The sequence below is a fragment of the Motacilla alba genome, chromosome Z (assembly GCF_015832195.1).
Source record: "Motacilla alba alba isolate MOTALB_02 chromosome Z, Motacilla_alba_V1.0_pri, whole genome shotgun sequence".
Classification (NCBI taxonomy): domain Eukaryota; kingdom Metazoa; phylum Chordata; class Aves; order Passeriformes; family Motacillidae; genus Motacilla; species Motacilla alba.
In genome coordinates this window covers 74904649-74925321 of record NC_052046.1, presented here as the reverse complement: position 1 = coordinate 74925321, position 20673 = coordinate 74904649, and the positions used below count along the sequence as shown (strand labels likewise).

Genomic DNA, 20673 nt, shown 5'->3' with positions numbered 1-20673 from the left:
AGGGAATAAAGTGGGTATTTATTAAAGGCAATCAATAGGTACAGTTTGGACAGTCAGAAGCCTCCTAGAGGCTACACCCAAAAGTGACAATGGTTGTGAGTTTTTCACACAATTATAAGTTTGGCCCATTTGCATTTCAGGGGTTAATCCTCCAATTCCAGCTTCAGGTAATGAAGTCATTTACCCCCAGTTTTCTCCCTGACAATTCACTTTTGTTTATACTTTCAGAGCCTGAGGCTGTAGGGTGTCCTTGAGTTTCAGGCCCAGAGGGATTGTGTTGTCTGACCCAAATGTGAAGAGAGTAACTGACACTGTATATGGAGTTTAGAGTTACACCCCAAAGCAGCACAGGATGTGAAAAATACAAAAGCTAAAATCCCAGAGGCATCACCCTGCAAGTGCCCGTGCTGCTCTCAGCTCCAGCTGGGCACACGGGGGCCTGCAGAGCCATCTCTCAGCCAGCCACCCAAGCCTGTGGAGTCCCCAGAAGCTGGTTTGGGTCTCCGGCACCCTCCAGCAGCCAAATCACAAGTCCTGGACCACTTTTAGTCCGGGATCCTTTTGGATGCTGTGGGTCCAGTTTGGCCTTGGCGTGTCCCCAGTGCTTGGCTGGCCCTGCTCAGCCGTGGCTGGCGGTCACACCTGGGCCAGGCTCGCACCTCCCACCTGTCCTGTGTGCCACTGGGCCTGTGGCCTCTTGGTGCCAGCTCCAGAAAGGGGCACTGAGAGCTGCAGGGATGCACACACGGAGTCCCCTCGCCAAGGAGAGGAGCGAGAGGTGGGTTTGGTGACGAGGCAGGGTGGGTAGTGGTGGTGATGTGCAGATCATGGCCAGACAAGTGTATTGGCCACTCTGCTTACCTGTGATCCTTTATCCCCTTTTATCCCCTTATCTCTGTGCTTTCCTCAGCTTGCTGCTCCTCAAACCTATTCCATGCCTTCCTTTCCCTCCCTTGGGTTCTTGCACTTCCATAACAAGCCTTGTACCACCCCCAAGATGCTCTTCCCTGTAGCTCATAAAAACTTTCACACCCCTGTGGCTGGTGGCTGCTCTCATCCTGAGAGGAGACATGGAGAGGCTTTCCACAGATTCTGGGCACACCTCATGGCAGCTTTGCATGAGCTTCCCTCAGAAAGGGGACTCACGAAAAAGAGGGAGAATGATGTTTTACTTGGGCAGATAGCAAGAGGATGAGGGGGAATGGTTTTAAAGTAAAAGCTGGACTTAAAACTGATATTAGGAAGGAATTGTTCCCTGGCAGGGTGGGCAGCCCTGGCACAGGGTGCCCAGAGCAGCTGTGGCTGCCCCTGGATCCCTGGCAGTGCCCAAGGCCAGGCTGGACAGGGCTTGGAGCAGCCTGGGACAGTGGGAGGTGTCCCTGCCATGGCAGAGGGTGGCACTGGATGATCTTTAATGTCCCTTCAACCCAGCCCGTGCCACGGCTCTGTGATTCATGGCTGCTCATGCTTGGAGCTCTGTCTCAGTCTTGCGCAATGGGGTGGGGTGCCGTTCTCCTCCAGCTTGCTGCTGGATGAATTCCTACGGCCAGGATTCCCTGGCTGGAGTGCCAGGGCAATGGGAACAGCTGGTTTTGGTGTGAGGTGGGAGCGTGGTGGGTGACACGCTGGCTGGTGAGAGGTGTTTCCAGCACAGTCTCCATCCCACACGACACCCTGCTCCTGAGGGAGCCATTCCCCACGGACATGCTTTTTTGGGTGCTTTGGTTGTTGGGACCACTTTTCCAAAGGCTCTGTCTCCCGGCTGGCATTTCCCCCTCTCAGTTAACATGATCATCTAGTAAAAACCATTTTGGGGTGTGGAGTTTCTCAAGGTGCCCTGTGGCTCTGTGTGGCACAGGGATCCCTCAGAACCCTGGATCACACCCCAAGGCACCTTGCTTGGAGTCACAGGGGGGGATTGGTTATGTTCCAGTGCAGCTTTTACTGTTCCCATCCCTGCTGTGGCTGTGACTGTGCCATCAGGCTTTAAAACATGTCTGGAGGCTCTTCCTCCTCTGTTGAGGAATCCTGCAGCAGCTCGAGGTGGGTGTGGGGACAATGCAGGCAATTTCTTTTGCCTTGCAGACAACCAGAGCCCAGTTTTCATAAGGAGCGAGTTTGGCTGTGCATTTTGCTTTTCAAGAGGGTGGTTTGATGTGGCCAGACCAAATGCCTGCTTCTCCCAGCAGCCTGAGCAGCTTTAGTGCAATTAGCATGGACTGCTCCACTGAACCATAACTCTGGTCTCATTTTGGGACAAAACTCAAAAGTCTTTTCTGCTAGGCCTACTGGAACTTGTATCCTGGCTTGCTGCCAGAGGCTACGGTTAAACTTTCTCCAGTTTTCCTAGGTTTTCTGAGCGTGTCAGACTGAATGGTGCAGCACTTTTTATCAGGGTTTTATTAATTTCTTCCTCTCTCCATGTGGTGGGTGATGGTCAGTCAGAGGTTCTTGAAATACCTGGTTTGAGCCCTGTTCTTAGAGATGATGGTAGTAGACAGGTTCAGCCTCGGCTTTCAGGATGTTTCAGACATTACAGAATTGCTTCCCTCAGTAAAATATTAATAAAAATTCGTATAAGCTGTGGTTTGCAGCAGTTGTTTCTTTCTATTAAACAATACCCTAGACAAAAAAACCAGACCTAGACTGGCTGCTTACAAGTTGTTTTGTACATTTTTCCTTGTTGCTTTGACATCTGAACATTTTGGTACAATTTCCTCTTACAAGGATTTTTTTATACATGTGTGTTCATGTAAGTGTTGTTACCCTGTCCTTTTGTAAGGCTCCTGGGATTACTCTGGATATTTCAGATTAACACATTTGGACATGGTGATCTCTACTCAGGCATGCAGAGATGGATGGAAGGGGCTGTTGGAAGAATGTGGGGTTTATTCCAAAAGCCTCTGATTTTCCCTTTCCCAGCAGTAGTTTTGAGAAGGAAAATGGATTTAGCCTATTATAAGTTAGTGTAGGTGTACACAGTCTTTTCTAATTAACTCTTTTTCGTACTGCTAATTATGGGAGTGAAGGAGATGTTATTTGGTTTCCAGGCTGAGTCTGACATGTTAGACAGCCAAAGCCCCCCCTGCTGAATTGCTCTAAGAGCATCTCAAAAGAACAAAAACTGCAGTTTTCCAGAGCAAAGTTTCTTGTTCCCCAGTAAAGCAAAGCTGTCCAGCTTAATGCATTTAAAGAATCCAAGAAACACACATTAATTTGTTCCCCTAAAGGAAGAAAAAATAAAAAATGAAAGAAAAGCAGTGTATGTAACAATATTTTGGGTCCTACATCAGCAGTTCATCCTTGTGAGTCTATGTCCTACTATTTTCCTAATATTTTCCTCAGCTTGAATAAAACCAAAGTGAAACCCCTCAAATTCTGTATTGAAAATAATTGGTAGGAGAACTTCTAGAACATTTTGAAAGGGATAAATAGAAAAAAGAGAATGTTTCACCTGTCTGGATTTGGTTTTGGGTGGGGAAGACTATTTATATTAAATTTAAGTCAAAGCATTTTATTACATATGTTACATATATTTTTATCTTGAAAACATTGTAAAGCAATTAGTGCTAACTCATGATTAGTGCTTTTGATTCAGACAATTTTTAGCATGTACAAATGCCTTTTTAGGGTGCAAAGAGGTGAAGTACTATTGTTTCCTGGAAAAAAAAACCCTCCAGAATTCTTGAAAACAAAAACAAAAAAAAAATTGTAAAGTTTTGAATAACTAATCTCATACTTCTCTGCTTTTTCTTGCACAGCTGAGTGATAAGTGGATTGCTTCATGACAGATTTATTTATGTATGTTTTTTACTTCTTGGAAGAGGTGCCCTGACCTTCCTTTTTCCAGTGTATTGTTTACTTCTGCAGTAGTCAAAATATAACAGCAAATGTAATAGAAATAAATTCACTTCTTATTCTTTTTATGATCTATACAAGGAGGAAAAACTTTTACTTTATGATAGGTGTGGGAACTTATTCTAATTATTTTAAATCCAAGCTTGTTTTCCAGGTTAGGTGCTGAATTCAACAGCTGTGGTTAATATTGGCCCCCTCCAGTGTGGAAGTGCACTAACACTGATTGAAACACAAGTAAATATTTACAGAAAAAACACATTGCAGAGGATGCATGTTGCTGCAATTCTAGGAACCTCCTGGTATTTAATAGCAAATATTCATTGTTTTATTAGTGCCATAACAAGCAGGAAGAAATTTAAAAGGAAGAGATTTGCAATTCCAAAGCTCCTTTTGTTAAATGCTGTGCTCAAACTCAGCAATGGAAAAAGATGTTATACCAAATAGTGAAGGATCCCTTGTCAGTGATTTAGGGCCTCCTTTCTGCTGTGTTTTGGTTGGTCTTTATCTTGTAAATTTCCATAATTCTCAGAAGAGCAACCTTCCGAAAACACAGGGTAAAAGGCAGCAAAGTGGATTTTGCTGCTTCAGGGTCAGTCTGATGAAGATGCTGCACAGGGAGGAACTGATTTCTCCTCTGCCTGAAGCTGGGAAGCATTTCTGACGTGGTGCTCTGATTGTGGCATCTGATTGCACTAGGGACATTCTCCCTTTTCGGGGGAAAGCTGCCCAAGAGCAGAAGGAAAGACTGGTACTGTGGTTCTTGTTACTGATTGGATTCAAGGCATTTATTTCAGTAATCTTAAAAAGGCCTAAAAAAATAAAACATGTGTTAGCACGCTAAAATGACAGTTTTGATGGGAATCCTTCCATAAATTGATCTGGCAGATGGAGAGGAATAGTTCTGATGAAGTGCTACATGCTCCCCCAAGTTCTCCCAAAAGATGGGAAAAAATCAAGACCTTAAAATAAAGAAAACAAATTGAATTTACCGAGTTCTTGGGCTTAGCATGAGGATTAGAGGCTCATAAAAAGTGCAGTTATCTTGCTCTCAGTAGCTGAATACTGCGGAACTGGGTACTGTTGCAGCAGTGTCTAAAAAGGGATGTTAAACTGTCTCAGTTTGGATGATTTGGTGGTTATGATTTGGGTGTTTTATGATCAAGCTGCACGTTATAACTTAAGCCAAACAAGCATGGCTTTGCAGGCTTTTTGCCACTGGGGCTGTGTTATCTGTCCATGTCCCTTGAGGGAGTTGTGATGCCTGGGGAGGGCACCTGGACCAGAGGATAGGCAGAATAAAGACTTAAAGTTTATTAAAAATAAATTAGGCTGGAAAAGGATTGCTTTGTCTAACTAAACTGTGAGGAGATGTAACACTTCTTATGAAGTTCAGAGTTATATACTGATGCAGTACAGAATCTGGAAAATATGACAGCTAAATCTTAAGGCATCATTCCCCCCCTTTAGAGGCTTGACAAAGCCTCTACCTTGTTGAGTCTCTATTCTAAATATCTACTAATAACAGGTATTTAATAACAGATAAATATCTAACAACAGTAAATATCTAACAGTAGTAAATGTCTAGCAACAGTAAATATATAACAATAATAAATATCTAACAGTAGTAATGTTTTGCACAGTTGGCTATCATGCCAAGAAGAATAATGATGATTATGTGTGGCATTCACATTCTCTGAAAAATCCCTTTGCCCAGGATTTTTCTCCTGGGAAACTGAGAAGCCTCAGAGAAAAAGGAAAACAAATTCTTATCTCATTTGCTTCTCCTGTGTTTTGCTCATGTGGAATGTGTTTGGAGGTTGTTTACCCACAGGTGATTGTTTCATTGGATTCTGGTGAGTTGTTTTCACCCTTTGGCCAATCAGTGCCAAGCTGTGTTGAGATTCTGGAAAGACTCACAAGTTTTCATTATTATCTTTTTAGCCTTCTGTCTGTATCCTTTCTGTATTCTTTAGTATAGTTTAGTTTAGTATTCTTTAATATAATATAGTATCATAAAATAATAAATTAGCCTTCTGAGCACATGGAGTCAGACTCATCATTCCTTCCTTCATCGGGGCACCCCACAAATACAATAATTATGAGCAGTTCTTTAGGCACAGAAGAGAAACCATTTAAAACATGTTTGCACCTGAACCAATCTCTGTTTTTACAGTTGTTTCAGGTGCAGAAGCCTTTTTAAACTAAAACCACTAAAACCCAGCGTCAGGCTGTTTTTAGTGACCTGATCTTTCCCTGGCAGCTACTCGGACATCCTGATCGAGCGGGAGGTGCTGATGCAGAAGTACATCCACCTGGTGCAGATCGTGGAGACCGAGAAGGTGGCGGCCAACCAGCTCCGGCACCAGCTGGAGGACCAGGACACCGAGATCGAGAGGCTCAAGTCGGAGGTGAGTGCCAGAGCCACCAGGCAGTCACTGCCTGGAGCCTTCTGCTGGGTTCGCGGCTGTGGGGATGCCTTGGGAGGCCCCTGGAGCAGAGCTAGACAGAGTTAAAGGAGTAAAGGATTTATTAAAAATCCTTCGAAGGACGCATCTTGGGTGGTGCAAGAGCCTAGCTGTGGCTACACCCAAGGTGTAGAGCAGAATCAGGAGCCCCTGGCGGAGGATTGGCATCTCACTCCATTGATTCAGAATGCTGAACAATTGCTTTATTAAGACTATATTACATCACATTATATATACTATATTAAAGACATACTACACTAAAGAATACTAAAAAAGTACTAAAGAAAAACCCGTGACTGTCTGAGACAGGACGCAGCTTTGACCCAACAGGCCAATTAATATAAACAACCATCGCCAGAATCCAATTAAGAACTCCCTTCAGGTAAACAATCTTCCTAACTCATTCCAGATGTGCAGAAACAGCAGGAGCAGAGAATATAGATAAGGATTATTTTCTCCTTCTCTGAGGCTCCTCTCTGCGATTCCCAGCAAATATCCTTGGGAAGTTGTGCCTGCCTGCTCTCCATGAAGAGAGCTGTGGCTACAAAGGTGCACCCAAGGTGGACTCAAAATGGACTCTGAGTCACGAGTTTTCACACTTTTATGAGCTTTGGTCCATTTCCAAATTGGGGTTCATTGTGCAATTCCAGCTCCAGGTGATGCAGTCCCACCCTCTCAGTTTGATCCCCTCAGTTCTCTGTTGTTTGCACTTTTTGGGCCTTTTTGTTGTTTGCACATTTTGGGGCTGAAGCTGCAGCGGTGTCCTTGGTTCTGGGGCTGGAAAAGGATTGTTCTGTGTGACTGAGCTGTGGGGAGAGCTGCTGGCACTTTCCATGGAGTTCAGAATTACATACTAATGCAGTGCAGAGTCTGGAAAATATGAAAGCTCAAACTTCAGGCATCAGTGGTATTCAGTATTTCTGTGGTATTCTGTGAAAATGGCAGAACCCAGCAGGTTAATATATAACAGCCCAGTGTTGTTATATATTACCAATATATAATTAGTGACTCCTTGGAAAAATAATTTTCTCTGAAATATTGGGGCCTGATTGTGTTACTTTTCCTGACATCCACTCATCCCCCTGAGATGACACACTGCTTTGCAGAGTGGGTGCCACTGATTTCACTGTTTCCTCCCTGCCTTCAGGTTTGACTTTGGCTGGGATGGTGTTAAGGACTGTCCCACACTGCTCTGTGCCCTGGATGTTGTTAAAAACCTCGCTGCAGTCCCAGGCTGATAAAGCCCAAAAGGCACAGTTAGTTTTGGGGGCACAACCTGCTGGTTCTGGGTCCCCCTTCCAGCTGGACAGGGACCTGTAGTGGCCTGAAGTGCCCCAGTCCCTGTTCCCAAATATGTGCTGGTCATTCTGTGCCCCTTCCACAGGCTGGGGGAAGGGGAAATTGTTGTTCTGGTCGTTCTCCAACCAAGGGTTTGCTTAACTTGAGGAAGCATTTAATGAGTGTTTGGTCTTGTCAGATTGTAGCACTGAATAAAACAAAGGAAAAAATGCGACCTTATCAAGGCAACCAGGAAGACGAAGATCCAGATATTAAAAAAATTAAGAAGGTAAACATGAAGTCTTTTGTGTTTAAAGGGAGGAGGGTGGGATGAAGGGTGTACTTTCATTTTTTTGGTCTAGTTTTTGTTGGGTTTTTTTATTTCTTTTTAAATATTTTTTTAAAGTACTGTCAAATAGCAAGTTTTTCTTTGCCCTGCCCCTACTTAAAACTCTTCAATTACATGGTCTTTAGTGCCACATTTAATCTTGTCAAGTATTTGCATGAAATCCTTTATGGGGCACGTCTGGTTTCTGTCCTTTTCTGGGGTGTGCAGTTTGAGCCAGGGTCAGCACTGAGCTGGTAGCTTGGTGTGAGTTTTCCTTTTTGTTTAGATTAACCATTGTTGCAGAAGCTGGGAATGCCCCTTTTAGTGGCAAGAGAGCTTTGAATCTGTATATAATTCACTGTATTCTGTGTCTTGGTCATTTTGACGGATGGGCCCCTTTTATTTAAAGTTACTTTTTGGAGTAAAGTGATACCGGTGAAATTTTGCACTTCTCATTCATCTTACGAAGATGAATGATCTCCACGTCAAGATCAGGGCACAGACATAATGAAATTTCCTGTGACCAGATCTAGATCTCTTCTGTAATCTTTAATCCACTTGCAACTTCAGCAGGTACTGTGCTCAGTTAGATTTTTCTGTGGCACAGGGGTGCTTTTTAAAATCTGTCTTTTTGAATACCATCTTTGTCGCCTCAGTGTCTGATACCAAGCAGTGTATTGATATCTAGCTTTAAATATCCATACCAAGTGTTATCTGACCAAAATGGAAAGCAAAGTGAGCTTAAAACATCATTTAAGAATTCTGCCAATAACGATATTGAGTCTGTGCTGGAATGTGTTACCTGGAGGTACTGCAGGACACCTTTGGGGTGTAAGAGAAATGTTTTGTGGGGAGGAAGAAGGAACTCGTGCTGATGGGAAGGGGACAACACTCCAGCTTGCAGTGAAAGATTCCCTCCTATGTATGCCATGTTTTACAGTCTGTTTCCTGGCAACAATTATGACCCTTAACGAACAGCAGTGTGAAATATATTTAATTACAGAACAATTATACATCAACGAGGGAACATTTTTATTTTTGAGAAAAGGCTTGTAATTTTGAGAGTTATTTCTGCAGTGAAGAGTTTATGATAAGTCACGTAGTATGCTTCTTTAACTTCCTTTTCCTGCGTGATCCCTTTTTAGGTTCAGAGCTTTATGCGGGGCTGGCTGTGCAGAAGAAAATGGAAAACCATTGTCCAAGACTATATTTGTTCTCCTCATGCAGAGAGCATGAGGAAGAGGAACCAGATAGTTTTCAACATGGTGGAGGCTGAGTCAGAGTACGTGCACCAGCTTTATGTCCTGGTGAACTGCTTCCTGCGGCCCCTGAGGATGGCAGCCAGCTCCAAGAAGCCGCCCATCAGCCACGACGACGTCAGCAGCATTTTCCTCAACAGGTATAGGGGATTTATTTGGGATTTTTCTGTTGTTTTGGGAGGTTTCTGCACCTTTTTATTTTTTAATTTTATTTTTTTTTGTTTTGTTTTGTTTTGTTTTGGTGGGTGCTTGTTGCCATTCTGGTTCAGCTGAAGGCAGAGTCCTGGCTCCTGTCTTGGCTCTGGTGTCACTGAGCCAGACACTTTTCCAGGGCTGAAAGGCAAAAAGGTGCTGCAGGTGATGCTGTTGGAAACCAGCATGACCTCTTTACCTCCCTGCATTCTGTGTCTTCCTCTGCTAAAGGCAAAAAAGGACAGATGGTGCCTCTTAGGGCAGTTCCCATAATCTTCTGTCACCTTTCCTGTTCCTTTTTTTCTCTTAAGAGAGCAAAACTGGACTTAGTGGCCTCATATGATCTCGACAAGACCCCGAGGATGAGAATGTCAAAGCTTCTATTTTCTGTTGTCCTGCCTAAGGAATCTCCTTCCCTCTTGCTTGTCTTTTCATATCCTGCAAAATAGGAATTGTTCTTTCATTAGGCATCCAAGTAGTGCTGTAATGAGCATGTTCAAATAGCCCAGCAGGCATCTAACATTAGATACAGGACTGGGATTGCATCCAAGGCTGCCCCAAACTTCTGAGAAGCAGAATATGTTCCTTTAGTCATGAGGCAGGTTTCCTTTCCCTTGCCAGAATATGAATACAATGTTAGAATATTTATGTTGAATACTACGAGTTTTTTTAGAAGCACTGAGCTAGTATTTTTAAACAATGCAATGAAAGGAAGCACTCATTTCCATAACAATAACTGTCTTCTGTTTTTTTCCTAGCAAAGTTCAAAAGAGGAAGAGATGTTTCTCTGTGAATTATTAATCAGAAAATAAAACCAGAATTGTCTTTTTGTTTGTTTGTTTAAATACTTGTTTTTCAGTGAAACAATCATGTTTCTTCATGAGATATTTCACCAGGGCTTAAAAGCAAGAATAGCTAACTGGCCTACCTTAATTCTAGGTAAGTTACTTTATTTTCTGCAGGGGTACAATTCTCATTTTTGAATAATCAGTAGGGTTTGGTTTTCTTTTTAAAGACATGACTTGTTAAAAGTCCCTTTTGCAAGGGAATATGCATATGCAGGGTTGAAAACACAAGATCAGGTGTAGTGGGAATCCCACGTGGGCAGTAATGGTCTGTATATGAGAATTCCTCTGCCCTAAGCATTGATTAGACTTGTATTTTTGGTAATCAGAACAACCATCACTGGGCAGGTGAAAGAGCTGTGTTTAATGTTTCTGAATTGTCAGTGTGTTGGAAACAGAGCTGATTATAGTAATTCACTTCCAGAGAAAACACTGCTTTCTTTAAAAATGTATTTAAATACATGGGTAGATGGGGAAAAAAAAAAAAAGGGCATTTTTCTGCTTTTTTTTAGCTGACTTATTTGACATTCTGCTGCCAATGCTGAACATATATCAAGAATTTGTTCGGAATCATCAATACAGCCTACAAGTGCTGGCAAACTGTAAGCAAAACAGAGATTTTGACAAACTCTTGAAGCAATATGAAGCCAACCCAGCATGCGAGGGCAGAATGCTGGAAACTTTCCTTACCTACCCCATGTTTCAGGTACTCCCTGTGTATTTTTTTGGTGTACTTTTGGTTTTACTGTTTGGTAGATTCATTTTATGTTGCTGACATTGCAATCAATCGAAGGCTCTTCTTGCTTAACTAGAAATACTCCTGAAAATTAGTTTGGTGTGATTTATTTCGTTGTCACACCAAGCCTCTGCCTGTGGAGATCCCCAGCTATGCTGGCTCGTCTTTGTTCAGTCTCAGCAGTGTTGAGGGGGAGTGTGGGATGAGGATGGCACCAAAGAAAACTGGCAGGGAGCAGGACCTTGACTTAGGACCCTTGGTTATGAAGAGAGAGAGATGATGTTCAGTAACTTAGAGCAGCCATACGCACCTTAGTGGGAATTCGTTTTGTATCTTTCCCCCTGCTTTGCTCTCGAGTGACTTGGTCTTTAGAAAATGAGAAATAAACTGAGAAAGTTTTGAGAACTGTGCTTACCCTCCTGGTATTTTACTGTGATCTGCCTGGAGTAGACATTTGCTGCTGTTTTAAGATGTCTGTGAAGCACTGGACTGAGAATTTTATGTCTTTTGCATTTAGCCTGACATTTCACTGATCAGAGGAATAGTGAACCCCCTCAGTTTGTGCAGTTATTGGAAAGCCAGATAGAGGAAAAAAAATAAAATTAAAAAGGGGCATCAGTGAAACTTCAGTTAGGGGTAGTTATTCATATTAGCCTAAGGAGCCATTAGCACCTGCAGCAATACTTTTTTAATTTGTGAAGTGATAAATTTTAAAGTTTTTGTGGGTATGGGGTTTCTTGGGGTTGAGTTGAAACCGGGTCAAGGGAGGGAAGGAGATGGTCCTGTTCCTGTGTGATGAGGAATGCTATTATGTCATTGCTGGTGACTTTCCACATGAGTATAATGCTGCCTCTCCTCCTACATAAATCTTGTTGTGTCAGACCAGTTATGCTGCACCACCACTTGGTTAAAAGCTCTGAAGTGTCCTTCTTTCTGTGGTTAAAAGCTCTGAAGGGTCCTTGTTACCCTGTAGCCTTTAATAGTCAAATACTGGACATTCTTCCATCTCCTTTTGTGCAATGTGAATGTTACCTGAATGCACTCAGGTCACCTGGTATTTTCAATGTCAAAAGAAATTTACATGCTCATAATCTATTAAAATTGAGGGAAGGTATATATGGATTTACTGATATTATATCTTATTGGTTTCAAGATTCCCAGATATATTATAACACTTCATGAACTTTTGGCTCACACACCACACGAGCACGTTGAGAGAAAAAGCCTTGAATTTGCTAAATCTAAACTAGAAGAACTTTCAAGGTAAGATTTTTCTGCCTTATGTCTGATAATTTTGAATTGGAGGTTTTGAAAAGAAAAACCAGCTTTTATTTATTTTTATTTGGTTTTGCTCTTTTAAAAAGATATGCATTTTAAAGAAAAGGATCAAACCCAAAACAGAAGATAATGAAAAATAACAAAAATATCTCAGTGTAATATTTTGTCTGTTCAATTTATTTTTTTGGGGGGGGAAATTTAAATCTCCAAGTGTCTCCTTGTATTTTGGTTAGGGAGAATCAAAATCACTATAGAAACCACCTCCTCCTGGGTTATGAACAGAGCAGTTTTCTTTACATAAAGAAATTTCATTTTTCTTAATTTAAAGAGAGAAGGGCATTTTAAATAACCACGGTCATGGAAAGTACTTAATTCTTTATCTGTGTCATAATTTTAGCATGCTAGTGTGAAAATTGAATTTCATGTAGGCTTCAGATATTGCCAGATGAGCAGGAACTAAAGATATATTCTGAGAACTTTTGCTCCCTGTGGAAACCTCCACAATGAAGCTCTTCCCTGAACCCCCAGACCTTTCTCAGATGTTCCTCTCATCAGCCCAGTGAGAAATGTGTTTCTCCTCTCTGGGAAATGCAGTTTTCTGCTGTGAACAAAGAGACCATGAGTGAACTCCAGGATATAAATGTTCAGTGTCTGGAGTATTCACTGAAGATGTGCTCGGAGGATATTTAGTTGTAAAAGATCTGCACGAGCAGATAAATCAGCCTTGGACTGGCTTCACCACAGAAGTCAGAGTTCACTGCTGATCCAACTGATTCATCACTGAACACTCGGAACTGGAGTCTGAGACTGACTGATCCCCTCTGCTCGTGAAGTCAGCAGAGACCATAAATGTGAAATAAACTGGCTCATTTCCATCCCTTTAAGGTAGTTCTGAGGGAGGAGGAGATTCCAGGAAGTGCAGTCCGGTCCCACTTTAGGAAAATATCATTGCAAGAGTGTATAAGCTCCAGGGTTGGTTTCAGCATAAAAAAAAATTAATAAAAACTGTATTTTCCTCTGTAAGGGGAGAATGCCTATGGAAAGTACAATAAGAGGAAGGAAATGGTGAAATATCAAAGCTGTGGTTGTTGGAGGAGGGGAGAAGAAAGGAAAGGGAATTTCAAGGAAAGGAAAGGAAATTTCAAGGAAAGGAAAGGAAATTTCAAGGAAAGGAAAGGGAATTTCAAGGAAAGGAAAGGGAATTTCAAGGAAAGGAAAGGGAATTTCAAGGAAAGGAAAGGGAATTTCAAGGAAAGGAAAGGAAAGGGAATTTCAAAGAAAGGAAAGGGAATTTCAAGGAAAGGAAAGGAAAGGGAATTTCAAAGAAAGGAAAGGGAATTTCAAGGAAAGGAAAGGAAAGGGAATTTCAAGGAAAGGAAAGGAAAGGGAATTTCAAGGAAAGGAAAGGAAAGGGAATTTCAAGGAAAGGAAAGGAAAGGGAATTTCAAGGAAAGGAAAGGAAAGGGAATTTCAAGGAAAGGAAAGGAAAGGGAATTTCAAGGAAAGGAAAGGGAATTTCAAGGAAAGGAAAGGGAATTTCAAGGAAAGGAAAGGAAAGGGAATTTCAAGGAAAGGAAAGGAAAGGGAATTTCAAGGAAAGGAAATTTCAAGGAAAGGAAAGGACAGGACTGATACATTGAATTGTAAAGATGAAGCAGGGGCAGAGTGGGACCCTAAAGCCATGGAAAGGAAATCTAAAATGTGCCCTACACAGTTCTAGGCAAACCTTTCCTGTCTGTGGCATTAAGGATCAGGTTCTCTTCTATCAGCTGTGAAGTGTGTGTAGCTCAGTGGCATCTGTCAGATGTGCTCAGGAACAGTCACTGTTCTACCAAATTGGCTCCACTGCTGAAAAATCAAAATGATCACAAGAACTATTTGAAAAGGAGAGGAGAAAAGGCAGGAAACCTGCTCGGGAGTGATGAGGCACTGGGTGGGTAGATCTGTAGCAGGTGGTGAAGGGCATGCACTGTGTCCTCACAGACACAGCAGGTGTGGGGCACGTTTTGGGGAGATAAAGTGCATTTTTGTCCCCAACAGAGTGATGCACGACGAGGTGAGTGACACAGAGAACATCCGGAAGAACCTGGCCATAGAGAGGACCATAGTGGAGGGCTGTGACATATTGCTAGACACCAGCCAAACCTTTATACGCCAAGGTAAGACATTCCTCTGCAAAGCTGCCCAAAAATCATGAAAAACACTGCGCTGAAGGCAGCAGGGCTCACACTGCCATCGCCAGGCTGGGCACTTGTCAGCATCCTGAGCCTGCCCCCTGTCCCTCCAGGGTGAGCCACAAAGGGCCCTGAAAACAGGTGATTTTTAGGCTGTGGGTGGGCATCAGTTCTGTGCTGGTTTCTGCAGGAAGATCAGCAGCACGCGAGTGGCAAAGCCCCCGTGGGGCTGTGATTCACATTCTGCCTGGACTGTGGCCCCAAGGGGATGGAGCAGGGGGGGAGCAGCACTCTGTCTACTGATGGCAGCTTTGGAAACTCTTTCTGTTGAAAATTAGTTACGGCAGAGTTGGAATTTGTTGTTAAGTTCCAAAAAACTCTGCTAGAATAACGTTTCCATTTTAAATAAGGGACAGATTTTTTTTTTTTTTGCCAGGAGCTGCAAATTGGTCACAATTCTTACTTGGTGGTGTTTACTTCAGCTGCTTATTTTTCTCCCATTTATATGATATTTTACTTTTGGATCTCTTGAAGCCATTTACTGGGTTTGTACACAATAACTACAGATCTGTAGTGCAGGATTAGGTCAGGTTTTGCTTCTTTGTGCTGAAAAGCATTAAATGTACTCAGGAAAGGTTAGGAATATAATTTAGATGCATCTCTTCATGAAACCTTTTCCAGATAACCTCAGCAGAACATCTGGTATTTGATGGGGCCATATTGCACCTGGTAATTAATAGGCTTTCTGTACATTTTGTAATGCATTTTATGCTGTTTCTGTAGTTATGTGGCCAAAATATGAATTTTCTGTAATAACTTCCAATATCATTTTTACAATACACTAACAATGTTGTTTTTACAAACCCTATTAAATTACTTGATTTTTCATTAGGTGTATGCATTTGTTATCTCTGAGATGTTTTAGGAGTTATGAATATGGCTTTCAGGAAAAAAACCAAACTAGTTGTTTTGCACCCACAGCCAAAAAATTATAATGGTGTGATTATCCTAGGTTGGCTTGTACTATGAAATCTAATTAAAGTTCAGATTTTTTTCAATATTATTACAATATAAAATACAAATATGCATTTTTATTTATTGGGGTTTTCCCATTAAAACTGACTGACAATGTTTTGTCCATGTACCCACTGCTTCATCAGTAAAACTGAATATTTTTCTGTGGGAATCAATCTGAACAAAGTACTGTTGCCTTGTTAGCCCCAGGCCAAACCCTGCAAGTAAATTAAATTCAGATTTATTTCTAGGCACACAGTCAGAGGGCAGTGGACTGGAGTGTGTGTTACAGAAGGTTGTATCAGCTTATCTGGTGGAACATCCACTGCCTGTGATTCTGGGCAGGGGCAGAAATCTGAATAAAGCAAATGAAGTAATGGAGCCCATTTTCCTTTTAGATCTGACAGTGGGGTCACTTTGGCAGTGGTGTCCGTCTCCTCTGGTTCCAGTTAGGCTGCCATTTGTTGTGTTGATTAGTGTAGATGGGCACAGGAGCCTCTTTTCCAGCTTAAAACAGGAGAGAGGAGCCACTACCTTTGTTCAGGTTTTTTATTTTGTTTGTTTGTTTTTGTTTGTTTGTTTTTTGTTTTGTTTTGTTTTGTGGTTTTGTTTTTTTGGTGTTTTTTTTTTTGTTTTTTTGTTTTTTGGTTTTTTTTGTGGATATTAATGACAGCTTTTTGATGTGCTACAGACTTTTTATTTTTAAGAAGAGATTGATCCTGTGTGCATGTTGAGACCACGGGAACTGTCCCTTGCAGTCTTTTGCAGTGCAGATTGTGAATTCTCATTCGAGTTTCTTGGGGTCAGATTTTCCCTGCCTCTTGCTTAGGTACAGATTTTATAGTCAGGCACACAGACAAATGAGGAAAGTTTTCTTTGTGAGGCTGAAGGATACTCAGGGAATCCCAAATCTGTTGACATCCAAACAACTGGGCACCCTGAGCCCCTCTGGTGCCTTCCAGCACTCTGATGCTTCTGCCACAGGCTGCTGTGAATTTACCTCTGCTGATAAAGATCTCATAACCACAAAATCAGGCAGTAGCTGAAGCTGGAAGGGACTTTGGAAATTACCTATTTCAGTCTCAAAGCAGCACCAGCTGGAGGAGGTTGGTTTCTGCCATGTCCAGTCAGTATTTAGTTGTTTCCAAGGACAGAGACTCCACAGCCTCCCTGAATGAGCAACCTCTTCCAGTGTTTAACCCTCTGAGCAGTAAAAACAAAAAAAAGAGTAAAAAAAGCCCAAAAAAACCCCACCAAAAACTCCAGCACAGGGAAAACCATACTGAGCTGGTAAATCAGACAGTTCAATGTAGACTTCTGAATGCTTGGGTTTGTTTATAAATCCAGCCTTTTATATTCCTTGGGTTGAGCAAAGGCTGAGGGGGTGACTGTTGAAGCATTGAAGTGCTGAAAGTGCTTAGGCCTGAGGCTGGATAAAAATTCATGGGATTACACTATTGTCCAAACTATACTGTTAGCCAATGTTCTAAAATTAGCCTCATTTGCTCATTGCATCTGTACATTGGCCAGTTGTGACCATTTTTTTCCCTTAAGAGGAAATCTGTGGTAGAGCCAGTGCCCAGTTTTTTTAACCCCTAAAGCCTGATGAGAATGCCCAAGGTCCTTGCTTGGTGTCACCCCTGCAGTGTGTGTAGGAGATGTGTTCCTCTCTGCACATCTGAAAGAAAAAAAACAAACCAGTCTCTGTTTTGTGCTTTTAGAGAGAGGTCTGCTCTGTTTTGCCTTATTAAAGAGTATTTCAGCTCCGTGCAAGAACATTGTTTAACCTCAGCCCATTATGGCAGAGCAGAGCACGTTAGTCCTGAAAGCATTCTAATGAAAATAAAAATAAGTCAATAAACAAAAATTGCCAGTGAACTTACTTCTGTAAGCATATCATATTTATAGGTACTGTTACTCTACTAAGCAAACCAGAAACACAATGTACAGATTGAATATTGCTTCCCTAAATGTGTAGATGGAATTTTAGGACTAAAAGCACCCTGGGAATTTTGTCTGGGAGTTGTTTTGAACATGCTGGCCTTGCAGTGTGGCTTGAGGGACAGTCAGTGTAACGTGGAAAAGTCACTGTTCCAACACATGGAAATGATCTCCTTCCTCTCTCTTACAGCTGAGGCAGGTTGGCTGCTTGTCCAGGGGAAATGCACAACAGCCAGTAAATATTTATGGGTTTGGATCAGAATGTAAGTGAATCTGAAATGTTCCAAACTCCTCTGCAAAATTCTAGAGCATAACTTCATTGTTGTGTTTCGGTGACACAAGTTGTGTTATACACGTTTAGTCTGAATGTGAAATGCCTGTCAGACAACACTGTTCTCTGGCAAATTTACTGCTGTGTATTTTCCCATGTCAGTAGAAGCTTACGTATTAATAATTTCAGGCTACTTAAATATATATAGAGAGAGCTAAGTGTAGGGAAAAATGTAGATAAGTAGTACCTTTCTCAGTTACTGCAGTTTCTCTGTTTGTTAATTTAAGATTGCATGTGTGAACTTTGAGAAAGATAATCCTTTTGACAACACAGAGTAAGAATTGCTAATCTAATATTTCATGGGTAATTTTGTCAGGCTGGCATTGTGTCAGGGTGCCACCCCTACTTTGAGCTCTGATGCAGCTGTGCCATTTCGTATCTGGAAGGGCCAGGTCAAAGCCTTCTCCTGCTGCTTGTTCTGCTGTGCAGCTCCCTTTGCATCGTCAGTTTCTTGGTGCTTTTGTGGCCTTGCTCCTATCAGGGAGCTAAGTCAGCTGCCTCTCCCCAGCATTATTTTCCTGCTGGTTTAGCTGTGTGAGTACCTGATGCTGGAACAAGGCACGAGCCAGTGTAAAGGTAATAGTGAGGAGAGATGTGTGGGAAGGAGACTAGGAGGTCTCTTGGCTGCCCTGTCTGCTAACAGCAAGTTGTAGGGTAGAAATATTTCTGTTTAATCTACAGAGGAGTTGCACTTCACCACCAAATTTAACTCCTGCTCCAATTTTGGAGGTGATACACATGGTGGGATCAATCTGGAAAAGTTGGTCACAGACTGAGATGTGAAACAGCAAGAGAAGCAGAGCTATCCCCAGCCTGGAGCTCTGCAAAGCAAAATTCAGGCTTATGTAAGCAGGTTCAATTTAGTTCGGGAGTGTTTTACTGGCAACACATTTCAGATGAGCTGTGGAGCACTGACAGTTACGCAGTACAAGATAAGAAGAAGAAATGTGCTTAATTTCCATTTCTCTTGCACACGGGCACACACACACAAACTCCTTTCCATCAAAAAAGAACTTTTCCATGTTCTTTCCATTCTCTGTCTCTTTGGTTCTTCTGAAGTGTCTTTTGCAAGTGCAGTGGCTGTAAGAGTGGTGTTTGCTGCTCAGCCACATTTTCTGATCAATGGCCTCTCAGAGTGTTTAATTGCCTAATCAGCCCTGGATCTAATCCTGCCATGTACACAAGTGTTAGTCTAGACTGTACTTGAGTCTATTTATGATAACAAAAGAAGGGAACCTGTGCAGTAAAAAGGGGATTGGCTTGTGCTTGAAAGAGACGCTGATACACGTTGATACTGGAATGAAGAGTTGCGTTAATTAACATCATAGTGGTCAATGAATTAACAACTTGAGCACTGCCTACTAAATATTACTGTAATACAGTAGATTTTGCACCTTCATTACCAGGTTCCCTTATCCAGGTCCCCTCAGTTGAGAGGGGAAAGCTGAGTAAAGTTCGCCTCGGCTCGTTGTCTTTGAAGAAAGAAGGAGAAAGACAATGCTTCTTGTTTACAAAACACTTCTTAATTTGTACAAGAAGTTCAGGAGGAAAACTGCATCTTCTTAAGGTATGGACTTCATGTTATGATTTAATTTTCAAAATGAAAGCACATCTTTGGTGAACTGCCAACATTTTGCTGTTTTATGGGTTTCACGTGAGCTTTGCATTAGTGGTTATAAACAAAAGGGAGGTGGTGCACAATGTTTAACTGCTTTGTCTTTTCATTGCAAATAATAGAGTTCAGTCAATTGTCTTTTATTAGACTCAGTTAATTCTAGTAAACTGGGCATTAGAAACAAGGCATTGATGTATCTATTTGTTTGAAGTAGTGAATAAATTCAGTGTATGTAGCACTGAATTTAAGTCAGTTTTCAGTGCATAAATCAGTCAGTACAACCCTGCAGAATTGCCAAAGAACATTTTCCAGAGCTCTAATAAAATTAATTTTCAAAGTCAATTCAGTTTTCCTGAACAGCGTGTTCTCTTTAAATAAAATGTCATCTAAGAACAATCTAGTTATATTTGTTGAGAATCTTTCATAGTGCTGGCTTGTGGGTAAAGAGATGTTGGTAGTTCATGGAGTGGGTTATGTTTAATGGAATTTTAATTTGGCATACCAGGAGGTTGTTAAGGGTCATGTGCCTTCCCACTTTTCACCTCTTACGTAGTTCAAGTACTTATGCAAAATAAATAGAGTCTAACGGAACCTTTAAAAAAGCTTGCATGTATTTCACTTAAATTCAGAAGATTAAATTCTAGCTAACTTTTTTGGAACTTGTGAACAGGTCTGTGTGTGCCATAAATTAAAGCATGGTGAAAGTGAAAGAAGATTTGTGCATTGTACTATTGATCTGCTGGATGAAGAAATACATTATATTTATTCAGTTTGAGTTTAGTTCTTTAAGGAAAAAGTGTGCCTCATGAAATTGATGTATCTTCCTTAGAGCTCTGAGTAATGTCGAATGTTAGAGTCAGGCCTGTCAACATTTAAAAAAACCTGTGACAAATGGGAATAAATAACATTTGTGTGAAATGTGCTTTGTTTCCACAGACAGGAGGTGTTCTGTCTCTGATAGAATGCACACTGGTCGAGGAGACAGAAGCGAGTGATGATGATTGTAAGTTAAATTCAGCTGTCAGTAGTAAGTACAGTTTCTAGTTTCCTAAAATTAGTACCCTTTTTTATTTTTTTCATAAGAGCAAATAGATATGTTGTTGTGAAACCAGTAGAATACAGTGTAAAACTGATCCAGTAAAATTGCTGTTTCAATAATGGAATGCTGGCTTGGATGGGTCATTGTTTTGTTGTATTTGTTCCTGCTGTTAACACCCCTTACTGGATTTTCAAGAGGGTTAGCTGAAGAAATGTGACAAATTATTTGCTGGCTTTTGTATTCAAATTCACCCAGAGCATCTTGGGAAAAAAAATAATTAAAAAAAAAAAACAATAAAAGGAAAAAAGCCTTGAATAAGC

At 41.6% G+C, this 20673-nt stretch overlaps 1 protein-coding gene across 6 annotated transcripts in view; it reads left to right on the top strand.

Moving 5' to 3' along the window:
• The window catches only part of RASGRF2 (Ras protein specific guanine nucleotide releasing factor 2), a 132053-nt gene that overhangs the window by 47423 nt on the left and 63957 nt on the right, over window positions 1-20673 (top strand). For 3 of the 6 annotated variants that reach the window (XM_038123817.1, XM_038123819.1, XM_038123818.1), the window contains exons 3-11: window positions 6119-6266; window positions 7801-7890; window positions 9075-9328; window positions 10240-10319; window positions 10738-10931; window positions 12115-12224; window positions 14280-14398; window positions 19106-19266; window positions 20251-20317. In XM_038123817.1, coding sequence (XP_037979745.1) covers window positions 6119-6266; window positions 7801-7890; window positions 9075-9328; window positions 10240-10319; window positions 10738-10931; window positions 12115-12224; window positions 14280-14398; window positions 19106-19266; window positions 20251-20317 — 1223 coding nt within the window. Of the gene's footprint in view, window positions 1-6118; window positions 6267-7800; window positions 7891-9074; window positions 9329-10239; window positions 10320-10737; window positions 10932-12114; window positions 12225-14279; window positions 14399-19105; window positions 19267-20250; window positions 20342-20673 lie in introns of all 6 variants that reach the window. The other 3 variants (XM_038123814.1, XM_038123813.1, XM_038123815.1) reach the window with 1 other exon arrangement.